Below are 14,239 nucleotides of genomic sequence, written 5' to 3'. Positions count from 1 at the left end.
TGGCCAAGCGGTACTTTCTTAAATGTTCCCTCTCTAGAGCCTTAGTACGGTAGCAAATGAGCAAAGGATTTAGATCTCCACCTTCTATATGGCAGTAGAACTGATGAAGAGCCTTTAGAGAAATTAGAAATAGGACATGAACATAGTGAGTTAGGTAACTGAAGACATAGAAAGTAGTGAATCATTAGAGTGGTGGCCATGATGTTAGGCCTGGTCACAGTTCAGTTTTCTGGGTAGCCTTTGATCCTCTTATATCAGTGTCCATCCATGTTCCAATCATTTTTTCCCCATCATTGTTTCAGACTGGGTATGTATGGGGAAATGAAGGGGAGACTGGCACAAAATAGGTGATGAGAATTCCCTTAGAAGCTATGGTAGATAGGTCCTTAATAAATGTAATACACAATGGGGTATTACATGAGCAAAAAACAGTGTGCTTGTTAAATCGAAAATGTTAATGATATGTTAAGAGGAGAAATGTGAGTTACCAAAAAGAGGAATAGTATGCCAGCTTTTGCAAAATATATTTTTAGGTAGAGAATATCTGGCAGGAGAAAATTAAATGTTAATAGTGTATGTCTGGAATTGTGGATTAAATTTCTTTTTTTACTTTTTGAGGTTATTTTTTGTATGTATTTTGTTATTGAAATATGTGTAATTATAATCAGAACCAACTCTAAAGCTATTTCCATTTGGGATGACTGGAGAATAAACGAAGTTTGAATAAGAAATGAGGAATTACAGTATGAGTAAAAGAATGAGCTTTAATGTGCAGACTTCTAACATATATATTTGCTGTTATTTTGTATTAACTGTTTAATTGTTGTATTCTTAGCTCTGTTTTGAACAAGTGACATGTCTGATCAATTTAATTTTGTATAGTTTAGGCGAAGGAGAAAACATTAGAAATATTGTTATGTGAATCCTTAAGTTATTAGCTATATTTATTTCACTTGTTTTTCCTATTTAGTTTCAAATACAACTCTTGAGTTCCGTATTACTGAATGGGTCTTTTGTTTGCATTCAGACATCAAGTTAGACACTTCAGCTTTATTCTGCATTATAGTTATTAAACCTGTAATTGGAGGCAGTTCTCAGCAGATTGAATTGGGTTGACACTCATGGAATCACTAGAATAGAAGAGACCTTGAAAGCTCTTTTACTTCATCTCTCTGCCTTCAAGCTAGGATCACATTATATCCAGATGAATTCAGTCTGATTTTTAAAAACCTCAGGAGATAGCTTCAACTCCCCTTGGTAGCCCATTATAGTGTTTAAGAACAGTCACAGTCAGAAAATTCTTCCTTCCATCTCTTGGTAATCTGAGTCCTTCATGGTATAGTTGAAGGCCATTTCCTCTTGTTCTGTTGTCAGAGAGGATGAGGAACAGCTGTTTACCATCTTCTTCAGTACTTAAAGCCTTATTAAATCTCGTTACCACTGCTTTCTTTTCCAGTTCTTAGCATTCTTTGTCCTCTGAACTCTATTCACGCTTTCTTTTGCTGTCCATCCCTGACCTGGATATAAATTTGGCCAGAGCTGATTGTAAATGTAAGGATTACTGCACTATTTCTAAGCACCACATGTTCACATTTATCTGCTATTTTATTTTGGGTTATTGTTTTAATATGTTTTATTTTGGATTATATTTTTGCATGAAATTGCCTTATTTCTGCTCTTATTTTTGTTGTTAATTTTTGGTGTTTGTGATATTTTGGTGTTTTGATACTTCGATGTTATATTCTTAGACTCTGTTTTCCCTCATAGAAGTATTTTATTTTGAATATTCAGTATTTCCCATATTTAGTCTTTATCCTTTTAACTTTTAAAAAAATTATTATTCTTTCATCATAGTTTTTAGATATGTCAGTTCTAGGGTACTAATTAACCTTAACGTTATTGTTCTTTTGTCCTAGTCACTGTTGAAAGGATGAAACATCATTAGTCCTTTCCCGTTTGATGTTATTTATGTTTTCATCAGATTTGAGTTTTGCCTTGGAGATGACCCTTGGACTAGTTGTAGCCTAATCTAGTTGTATGTGAGTTCTCCTTTAGTATCACTGACTTAGCAGTGAATCCCATGTCTCTCCTTCATTAAATGGCCTCATCTTCTAATACTAGCTCTAGTTCTTTCAGTGAAAGGTTGGCAAGAGGCAAGTAATATGGAAGGCCTAGTAACATCATAATGTTGTAAGAGAGGATTAGCATTAAAAATGGGGTAGGGAAGATGGTATGTACTTCTTAGTTACTGAATATTTAATAGAAGAATAGCATTCTCCAAGTTTGTTGATAAATTAATAATTGAGAATACATTTTTGTCCTGTTCACAATAATACCCTGTCCCAGTCAACGCCCCACTCCCTAGCTTTGTCTACGTCTAATGTCTATTAAACCAGTTCGATAGTCGGAAGTTTGGTTGCAAGAAAATCCTAAAGGTTTGCTAAAACCAAGCAAGGTTAAGTCATAGGATGCCATTTATTCTATTGTTGTTCTCCTATCACAGACGTATTACCTTCAACAGTGTAGTTGTGATACTATTTAAGATTAACAGTATTCTTTGAACAAATTACACGATACTTTATTTTGATATTTATTTTCATTTTTACCCATGTGTTGTACCAAATGTTAATTTTAATAAAGGTTTTGAAATTTACTTGATAGTTGTTAAGTGCACATAATCTTTCAATTAAGAATTATTGGAGTGATTTATATGGAAATTAAATATGTATTTAAACCAGATAAATAACCAAGTGGTTACTCTTCCTAAAACTTAATATAATGCACAAGATTTTTATTGTACATTTTTATAATGGGTTTTTAATTTACCTTTGTATAAAGTATTTTATAGTATACTCAAGTATTTTGGTGGTATGTATATTCTGTTCATCTTTTAAAATTTTTTGTATGCTACATTAGAAACAGTACAAGAAAATGAGATATAATGTTTATCTAACACTTTGCATCTGAAATAAAAATGCAGTGACATGTTCCTGCTTATCATAAGCCATTGATATTGGGAGCTCCTCTTCAACTTTGGCTCTGTTATTTTTCCCCACACTTTTTGGTATACTTCTTTCTCAAAGAGCTTTGCTTGATGAAAGGAGTACTGTTATATTAATATTTACCACAAATTTTTTTAGAAGCTGAAGGGGATGAAAAATGTTATTGTTAAAATGGTGAATAGCTGTTAAAGGAGTGAAAAATAAATTCAGAGTCACTGATTCTCCATCTCCTTATAGGATGTCCATATTAACTCACTTTATTAGTTTTTCTAATAGCTGCTCCACGTCTGTCGAATGCCAAACACTGTGTTAGGCACTGAAGATAAAGCAGTCGGTAAAACACACATGCTCTCTGCCCTTATGGAGTTCACAGCCATGGCAATGATTGTACTATGAGTGCTGTAATTGCTCCCAGAAAATATTACTGCTTTTTGCTCCTTTTCATTCCATAAGAGGCCCTAATTCTTTGCATGTCTAGGTAGGTAAATTGTTGAAAGCATAGGGACATGTATATCAAAGGTATCAAATTTTGACATTTTTGTTTATAATTTTTCAATGAAAAATTCTATATTGAAAATATATATAATATATATATACATAAAAACATAATGAAAATACTAGAATATCTGTGTAGAACAAGTATAAATAAACAGTAAAGAGAAAACTAGGCAGAGAAAGACTACATTTAAAAGAATATTTTATATGACCTAATTTATATTTGACTCTTTAAAGTATGGGTTTATTCATGGTTTGTATGTATGCCCCTATCTTACATATGCAGTCTCTGCTTGTTGCCTTTATATCTGGGAGAATAAAGTTAATATAATCTCTTGTTAGCTCATTTGAACATTGTAGAAAGAATTATAAATGATAGAATTTTATGTTTTGTCTTATATATCTAACATTGAAGATACATAGTGTTTCACATTTGCTGCTTCATTAATCTCTCCTTGAAAATTTCAAGTTGGATACTTTCATTCATTATATATGTGCATATGTGAGTGTGTGTATGTGGTGCTGAAGATATAACTGCCTAAGTCATATTCTTGCCGTGGAGCAGTTCATAGTCTATTTAGGGAAAACTGATTAGGTAAATCACTTAATCACAAAACAAGATCACGGTTGCTATTATAGTAATATTAGCAAAGTACAGAAAACATAGGCTATAATTACTCTTGTGTGAAATTCCTCCCATGAAAATACTCTTTTGGAAATGAATCATAGATGTAAATAATTGATTACATTTAGGCATTTCGTTGTTTTAAAAGCTTTTTGGATATCATTTTCCAATATTGATCCTATCTCACTGCATAAATTATTAACATTAATAAACAATAAATTCTAATTGTTTAATTATCTGTATAAAACTTTAAGTCAATGAAAAAATCACTATAAAAGTGATTTTTAATTGTATTTTCCTTGAAAAGTTTTCTTGAAATCATCTTCAGTATTGGATTGAATAATATTAATGGTAAGAGAAACTTTGTGATTTATTTATTTGTTTATTTACATTTTAGATTTGAAAAATGTGTGAGTGCTAAGGAAGCTGTGGAGACTGATCTTTATAAACGGTTTATCCTGGTGCTGAATGAGAAGAAAGCGAAGATTAGAAGCTTGCATAAATTGTTAAATGAAGTTCAAGAACCAGAAAAGAACATTGAGCATGAAAGGTATTTTGAGTTGTCTGTTTTGAGATGGCAGATACAGAAATTTAAATGGAATTTTTTCCCAAACTTAATGAAAATAAGGTGCCAACTTTTTAGTAATATGAGATCATTTGATAGTCTGGGGTTGGGTGCTCTGGCTGTTGGACGCAGAGGGCTGGAGAATTCATAGTGTGATCTCTCCATGTCTGCCTACTGTCATGACTACACTTAAATCCTAAAACTGGCGTATGGTTTATCTAAGTATTACTTGTGTAATTCTTAGACATTATTAAAAATAATAAAAACTTTTATTTTCTGCAAAACTACAGAGTTGAATACACTTTTGTAATCTTGGTGTCTAAGTAGTGGTGAATTTTAGAATCAAGTGGCTCTGAGAGTGAATGTACCCTTGATTTTTAAGGAAAAATTACAGGTGACTTATAGCTGGTATGGTTTGGACACTTATAATTATTTTAGTCTGATTTTTATTATTTTACTATTTTATTTATTATTTATCCACTTAATTATTTTAGTGGATACAGATTTGGATCTTTTGCCCTGAATCTAAGAGAACTCACGGATTTACTAATGGCATCATATGAAGAATATAACATTTGATGTCAGATGGTCCTAGTTCAAGTGCTGTATGGCACTGATATCTGTTAGTATATGACTTTGGACAAGTCCTGTAAACTCTCTGTGCCTTACTTGGCATCTTTGTAGTAAGAAGAGACGTACCTCTCCGAGAATTTGGGGGCAATGAAAAGCAAGGCAGAACTGCTTTGAGATCAGTAAAATACTGAACGCTCTGTGATCCACAGAAGATAATTTGGAAGAATAGTATTTTGATAGATGAATAATATGATAAGAAACTGATTTAAGAGTTATAGTGAGCACTAAACCACATTTTAATTAGGTAGAAGGGAAACTTGTTCTTAAGAGAGGTAACATAGAGTCTTTAAAGTGCTTTCATCTTAATCATACGTATTTCGTATATGTTTAACTACAGTATCTTTCCAGGGATATTTTCTATAATTACTTACTGGTGAATTTGATACCTTGCAAGGGGTGAGCCAAAAATTTATAATTCTACCTTTCTTTGTTTCTAGGGAAACCACAACATGTTCTGAAATGACTGCTGACAGAGACGCAATCTATGATGAAAGCACTGATGAGGAAAGTGAAAACCTGCCTGATCCCTCTGTGTTAGCTCCAGGTAAGAGGAATACATTCATTACCTTTGTTGAATATCTCACTCGGGCTTATTATTCTAAAGGTAATAAACTGTAATCAAAAATGTTATGAAAAAAGTCTTCTCTACAAAAATTCTTCAGGACTTTTAGTCTAAAATCTCAAGTACTTAATATTAAAAGTTACTATTTATTATAAAAGGCAACAACTCATTAGCAATAAAACAAGCAAGCGTGCATACTGACACACAAACCAACAATGCATGCTATTTCTTATTAAAGAAGAGTGCATAAGGAATAAGCAAGGTATGTGTGTGTTCATGCTAGTTATTTCCAGCTCGAAGCTGGCTGCCTTTCACATGTGAGATCTTATCTATCTAGAGCTTAGGGATGGGCAAGGAGCAGGGTGATCTCGAATGCTTCAGACTGTCTTGAGGTTGAGCCTTCTTTCCCTATTCAGAAAAGGGGTTTTATTTTATTTTATTTTATTTTTTTAAGATTTTATTTATTTATTCGACAGAGGTAGAGACAGCCAGCGAGAGAGGGAACACAAGCAGGGGGAGTGGGAGAGGAAGAAGCAGGCTCCTAGCGGAGGAGCCTGATGTGGGGCTCGATCCCAGAACGCCGGGATCACGCCCTGAGCCGAAGGCAGACGCTTAACCGCTGTGCCACCCAGGCGCCCCCAGAAAAGGGGTTTTAATAGGGGGAGATGGGTGAGAGGGGAAGAGAAAGGGAAATGGCAGTTTAAGTTAAAGTACCTGAGTCTTACTCAGTCCCTCAGATCTAAATCCATGAAATTACTTTTCTAAACGTTTATAGATTTCCTACAGGCAGGAGCCCCTGAACTAATCTTACACTTACATGGTTCTGGCAGAAGCCTTGTATTCTCAAAATAAATGTTTGATTCATTTATTTAGCAAATATTTCTGAGTGTCTCTTATGTACCAGGAACTATTCTGTGTCGGAGAGAGCAAAAAACAAATATTTTTGCTTTCATGGAGTTTATAAATTCTTGTCAGGGAAACAGTAACGATGAAAATTGAATATGAACTATATTAGGTAGTGTAAATGCTGAAAAGAAAAATAAACCAGGGAAGGACAATAGAAAAATGTCAGGGTGGAAGTAGGATAAAGCTTATAATTTTAGCCAGGGCACCAGAAAAGGTGAGAAGTGTGACAAGTCCATCTTGTGGGGTGAGCAGGCTAGGCAGAAAAAAGCAGTTAGTATGAAGGCCCTGATGTGGGAGCTTTCATCAACTTTCTAGTGATGTGTTTAAGCAACAGCACGGAGGGAGGTATGGGTAAAGTAGGTCGATGAAGATAGGGAGAATGGGGATATGAGGTCAGAGAGAGGACAGATCACGTCTAGGGCCTTATAGGCTATTGTAAGGATTTCAAGGTTTGCTTTCAATTACATTGGAAACTGTTGGAGGATTTCAAACATCAAGTGATGTGATCTGACTTACAGTTTTAGCAGGATTAATCTGGCTGTTGTGTTAAGAATAGAGTATACAGAGTGCGGTAAGCACAGAAGAAGATAGAACAGTGGAAAACTGGTTCAACAATGCATGAGCCGCTTAGACCAGAGTGATAGCAGTGAAGATGATAAACAATGGGCAAATTCTAGATATGTCTAGAGGCAGCATATTACTGTTGATGAAGTGGGTATTGTCCTGAGAGACAGGCACACACCAATCTTGGTAAGTGTTTTGGATCGAATACCGAAGCATGCAGTTGACTTACTGAATTAGGGGAACATGCAAGAGGAGGGTTAGGAACTCAGTTTTATAAACCTTAATTCTGAGATACTGAGTAGGGAGTTGGGTTTACAAATTTGAAGTTAGGGAAAGGGCTTCCTGCTGAAGATATTTAAGTAAAGAGATATTTAAAGCTGGTTGAGCTATCAGGGAAGTTTGAGAAGACAGAAAAGGGCAGTGATTTCAAGGACTCCGCCCTAGTACCCTTGGATATATACAGTGAGGACACGAGCAAAAAAGGCTGAGAGGGAGCAGCCGGGAGTAGCAGGCAAACACTGTAGCACATAGGTGTTACCGGGGATCTTAATAAAACATTCTCAGTGAGATAGCAGCAATAAGAGGTTCAAAAAGAGCCAGAGGAGAGAACTGGGAAGAAACAATAAGCGTAAGCAACACTTACAGCAAGTTTCACTGTAAAGAAGAGGAAAGACGTGGGTAGCTGCTGGAAGGGTGCGTAGGGCCAGGAGGTTTGTTTTTTTTGTCTCTTTCTTAGATGAAGAAATAATATCGTGTTTGCATACTGATGGAAGTAAGGAAAGGGGCGAAATGTTGCATAATTGCTGGAATACTGTTTCTCATAAGCGAAGATGAGATCAAATGGACAAGTGGCAGGATTTGGTTAGTGAGGAACATGGGCGCTTTTCATAATGACAGGAAAGAAAGTAGAACAAATGGAAAAAGATACAGGAAAGTATCTAATTGGGGGTCATGGAAATTTACTGATATTGATTAGATAAGTTGGTTGATTGATCTGATTCTAATTAGATTTGAATTGGATCACACTATCCCATACGCTCTCACTTTTGCACAGCAGAGTTAAAGTTGGAGGCAATGCTTGTTTTACATTAGTTACCCAATGTAAAGTGAAGTCATTCTTTAATAATCAAATGTAATTGGAAGCTCACTAAAAAGGGAATCTGTACTTTTTCCAATCTAAATGTTCAAAATTTTTATTAAATACAATGGTCTTTGATTTTGTTCCTTACTCAGAGTACCTCACCAACCTTTGATGTAGATGAAAATTATTGTTGAAGAGAAAATACATGGTTAAGTAATAGGTATATGAGAAGGGGTCCTTTATGTATTCAGTCTACTTTAGGCAAAGCTTTACTACAATTGTACTATTTTAAATCTGGCAAAATTTCTCTTCTCTTCAAAAATGTTCAGTTCATTGTACATTTTTTTGATCTTTTACCTGGCATATTTTCTTTAACTCAAATCTGGTTCACTACATATTTGACATATAGGTCTCCAATTCTTTTTTTTTTTTTTTTTTTTTTGCACTTAACTTGCTTCTGGCAGGTTTTGATGTCAAGAATTAAGAGCATTTTTATTCGAAATTTTAACTGTCCTTTTCCTTCTGCTTCAGTAAGAAATATTCAGGAAACTGAAGTTGGGAGAAAAGAAAAGAACCTTAGATCTAAAGTGCTTGATATTGAATAAGTTGAATAAGAACTGGATTCCATACATCCGAGGAAAAACATTTTATGTGTTAAACAACAAAATAAGCTTCCTTATAACTTACCAGATTCTATAATTCATTCTTTTACAGAGACAAAATTGTACCATTAGTCCATGAGATAAATGTTTATATATTTAATCATAGCTTCGTCTTTTGGTGCTGTATATATTATTATCATGTATTTGGACCAGAGCAATGAAAGTTTCTTCCTGAACTTACTCTGCCATCTTGATAATGAATTACCTATTCTTATTGTACAAGTAAATATTTGAATTTATTTTAAGTAGTGCAGGTTCATGTGTGCTTTCCCTACCATAAGAACAAGAGGAAAATACTGATGTGATTTAATACATTTATTCTTTCAGAAAGCCATTTATTTAAGTGGCTTAATGTTTAACTTAGTAGTCATTTCTAATGTGTAAATGTGTTTTCACCATCAGTTGTTAAAACCATCAAATTTCCTTATCAGTCATTCACATTTTTACCCCATTCCTGCATGATAAAAGTTTAGTGAGACCGAGATCACTTAGTGATTCCAAAGTATTCATTCAAGGAAAAGGTCTGCTTATTTTTATACATAGATCCAGATACACGATAGGGATATTGTAGTTTGCAGAAAACTGACAGGTTACTTTTTATGTATAGGCAATCTGTTTTATTACTTTTTTCTCCAAAGTTTTAAATTTCCCCCCATCATTAGAGTTGTTGAGGAAATAACTGATGACCGTACTCCAATCTAATAAACTACATCATACCCATATGTATTAAACCATATAGTATGAAAAACTCTAAAATTTTTTAAAGTTGGTTAGCTAAAAGGAGATCTCTGAAATATTCTGAAACTTTTCTTTCTTTCTTTTTAAAAAATTATTAACATATAATGTATTATTTGTTTCAGGGGTACAGGTCTGTGATTCATCAGTCTTTTTTTTTTTTTTTTAAAGATTTTATTTATTTATTTGACAGAGATAGAGACAGCCAGTGAGAGAGGGAACACAAGCAGGGGGAGTGGGAGAGGAAGAAGCAGGCTCATAGTGGAGGAGCCTGATGTGGGGCTCGATCCCAGAACGCCAGGATCACGCCCTGAGCCGAAGGCAGACACTTAACCGCTGTGCCACCCAGGCGCCCTGATTCATCAGTCTTATACAATACACAGTGCTCACCATAACACATACCCTCCCCAGTGTCCATCACCCAGCCACTCCATCCCTCCCACTCCCCTCCTTGAACATCACCATCTATACCACCCACCACTAACTACATTTTATACTTTTCTGTAAATACATAAAGCAAGATTTACTTTCTATAGGTCTTAACTTCCAGAATTCCTAGAATAGGTAACAGTGGTATTACAGACTTAGTTTAAGAAATAAACTATAACTGCATACTAAAGCCCTAGAGTTCACAGGTAGTTAACTTTGTTTCGGATTAAGATTATGATAGATAAAACTGGTTGCCGCCGTCTTTGTTTATAGCTCAACCCTTGTATTACCAAGGAGGATGGATTACTCTCACTCTCACCTAGTCTGTATAACTCCTGTGGCTTCAAGGATTTCCTGGTTTGCCTGGATTTGTCCTACCTCCAGTGTTGTTTTTGTTTTGTTTTTTAATTGAGTGGAAAAATAACCCGTTGGGTTTTTATTATAGATAGAGTAAAACAACCGTCTCTACAGGAAATCTTCGTTTCTCTGGATACAAATCAAGGTAACACCTGACGTCCATGTCTTTGGAAAAACTTCAGGTTGAAGTAGGTCTCCTGAATAACAGAACCTCACCAAAATACAAAGAGAGAGAAGTGTAATTAGGATAGCATCTGAGTGCCAAAACTTATAGCAATGCATCCAGGTAGCCTTTTATTTGCCCCAATAACATCTGCTATAACCTAAGAATTATTTTATGGTTATGCAGTTTTTCATGTTTATAACCATTTTGATACTGCAATAACAGTAACACTGTATGTGAAAATAATTTTTAAATGTATATGAATATTCTAAGAATTTTAACCATTATTACAAAACATTTCTTAGTGCTAACATAATTCACGGTGTGGGTGAATATGTAGTACAAAGATTGGGCTTATTTCATTGAAATAGGATCTTTCCTATGAAGCATTTTGAAAACTTATGCGTAATTGATTCCTAATTAGCTTTTACAAGAGGAATTATTTTAACGTCTCCTTATTTTAAATTATTTATTACTTTTAAATTAAGATAATTAATATTTTTAAATTATAACTATTTCTTTTAGTAGAAATTGACAATATTTCTTAAAATTAGAGACCAATTAAATCAGCCTTACTAAAAGTATAAATATGAAAAATACTTATTCTAGAATGCTTTATTCTTCTTAGCTTCATTTTAAAGGTACACAACCACCAAAAACAAATAAAATAAGCTTTCTACCACTCATCTGCATAATTATTAGCCCGGGATTTAGCACATTAGTTTGATTAGTCTTGATTCTTAACCAACAGGAAGGTCCCTGTATTACTGCTATCAGTAATTTAGGCTTCTACTTAGTTGGTGGGCTTCCTGAAAGGAAGTGTGATTATAGAATAGCCTTTTAGAAAATAAATGAATGGCTATGTCAAAGAGTTGATGAATACTGATATAGTAGCTTTTAAAAATAGAACAGAATCCAAAATTTCCAAGTATCAAAGAGCTCGTTGCTTCAAACAGTGAATGTCTACTCACAGAAGGGGTAACAACATGTACTGCCAAAGAGATTAGTCAGAAATTCAACTTTAGAATCACAGATTATTCCCTTAATCTTATCCAGCTTGTTTGTCATAGACTCATTTATTTATAAATTCTAAATAAAAAGCTTGATTTAGTGAAACCTGTCACAAAACTGGAAGAGCAATTTGAGTGTATTTCGTAGCAATTATGGGATCTTATACATAAGCAGCATTGCTGAGGAATGATATTATGTACTTCAGAAATCTAGATCTCATATAGTTCTAGATCTTCTAGTTCAGGCCTGTCATTTTTCAGATGAAGAAATAGAGGCCTAGAAAGGTTAAATATGTTACTGTTGGTCACGGAGAAAAGAATGAGAAAATATTTGCCTTCTGTAGTAGTGAACTACATTTGCACATCTCTTTTTGAGATATTTTTAGAAACCTTGGGAATTTCCTAACACTGAGGAAATTGCAATTGATGCAAGAGTGATGAGAACACTTCTGTTGAAGAGGAGATTCTGTTTGTACATAAATTCTCTGGAAAGATAATCAACATCATCAGATTAAAAAAACAAGACCTCATGATACATAGTTATGGAGAAAATTCCAGAATGCACATATTTCTATTGAGGTTATTCCTTGTATATTTTTTCTATTGCGATATAATTGACATATAGCATTGTGTAAGTTTAACATGTACAATGTGTGGATTTGATGTAGTTGTATATTACAATATGATAACCACAGTAGCATTAGCTAACACCTCTACTTTATCACATATTTATCATTTCTTTTTTGTGGTGAGAACGTTTAAGGTCTAGTTTCTTAGCAACTTTGAAGTTACAATACAGTATCGTTGCCTATAATCTATGCTGGGCATTAGATCTTAAAGACTTATTTATCTACTTAGTTGCAAGTTTGTACCCTTAAGCATCTCCCCAATTCCCTTACCCTAGCCGCTACCTGTCATTCTACTCTGTTTTTATGAATTTGGCCTTTTTAGATTCCACATATAAGTGACACCATACAGTATCTTTTTCTGACTGACTTCTCTCACTCCCTGTGTATATTAATTGTTTCAGGTTGTGACTTAGTATTTATCTATCTCAGAATCTCAAACTTACCAAAGATTCATAGTGAATCTATGATAATTTCTCTATACCACAGTATTAAAATAAAGCTTTGATATGACCCCCTGGGCAATTATTTCTATATCTTTATATACATTCTTGGAGAGACAGAAAGAAATAATGTTAAGAATATTTATCTCTGCCTATGGATGAATGAGAAGGTTCCCCAAAAAGTAACTAGAAATCTAAAGTGACAAAAAAGAAACAAACATTGAAGTGCTCTGTACTTGATCTTAGCCAAGAGACCAAGAAGCAATTCACTTAAATGCTCTGGAAATGAGTAAAGGCGAAGACTAATATGAGAAGTATTTATTTATACTTGAAAAATTGCTGAAATTCCATTAAGAACTGGGTGTCTGTGCACTTCTTGCCTAGGGCTGCCCTTACTGCTGTCCTATGCCCCCCTTCCTTGCTTCTCCCACATTCCATGAGTTTGGTCAGTATGGAAGTTCTCTCAGGACCTGGGAGGCTATGAGGACTGGCAGCTGTTAGGCCTGGGTCCAAAGAGTCTCACTTAGTGTGGAGGAGAATACCCACATTTAGCAGTGCTGGTGGAAGTAATGATCTTGGCAGTAGTGGCTAAGTGCATTGGCCAGTCAATCTACTAACCTAAAGTTAGCCTGCTGTGTGGCTACAATTGTACCATATTGCTCCAAGCATCTAAGACTAGGATTTTACAGAGTATGGTGACTTGATGTAAGTATTCATCTACCTGCTGTTCCAGTGGGTAATATGTTGTGAGAGAAAAATTATGTGGTCACTTATTCATTTTTTTCTTTTCTGCATAGCTTTTCAGGGTCTTTAATGTGCTAAAGTAGACAGTAAGGAAGGATAGAATGTACTGTGAAACTTGGCTCAAAATTATAAGACCTTAGGAACTTTTTCAATGGAAGTTGTTATACCATGCACCCCTTGTGAGGAATCCCGCTTTAGACCATTTTGATTTTTATATAAATTAAGTAAAAAAAGGAGAAGCACCTAAAGAAAACATATATTTTTCCAGGACAGTCTCTCTATGTCCCTACTTTAAGAGGACATGTACATATGGGGAATGGATCATATAATCAAGGATATCTTCTTAAAATGTAGCATGAACCCACGTGAATATTAAATCTCAGAACATGCAGTGAGTGACTTTCAGGATCCTGAAGATGGTTTAAAAATTATATTTTTGCCATTGTAGTAAGAGCACTGATCTGAGAATGGACTTAGGACAAATGTTGGCTGATTAAGATTAATGTTAATAACAGAAAACACTACTTAATGCTATTTAATTTGCTTTGTTCTAATCTCAAAGTGAGTTCTTACCCTCTGGTTCGTAAGTAGTTAGGAGGGGGATCTTGGAACCCTTTGGAATTATATATAAAATTAT

General features: G+C 34.5%; 1 protein-coding gene across 7 annotated transcripts in view; it reads left to right on the top strand.

Moving 5' to 3' along the window:
• Nucleotides 1-14,239, top strand: part of XRCC4 (X-ray repair cross complementing 4) — a 270,649-nt gene that overhangs the window by 91,090 nt on the left and 165,320 nt on the right. For all 7 annotated transcript variants that reach the window (XM_087862012.1, XM_087862010.1, XM_087862011.1 and 4 more), the window contains 2 exons: nucleotides 4,520-4,672; nucleotides 5,758-5,864. In XM_087862012.1, the coding sequence (XP_087718138.1) occupies nucleotides 4,520-4,672; nucleotides 5,758-5,864 (260 nt within the window). The remainder of the gene's footprint in view (nucleotides 1-4,519; nucleotides 4,673-5,757; nucleotides 5,865-14,239) is intronic.

Source organism: Ursus americanus, chromosome 5 (genome assembly GCF_024610735.1).
Source record: "Ursus americanus isolate L20-20 chromosome 5, mUrsAme1.1.p, whole genome shotgun sequence".
NCBI lineage: Eukaryota > Metazoa > Chordata > Mammalia > Carnivora > Ursidae > Ursus > Ursus americanus.
This window is presented reverse-complemented; position numbering and strand designations above follow the sequence as displayed.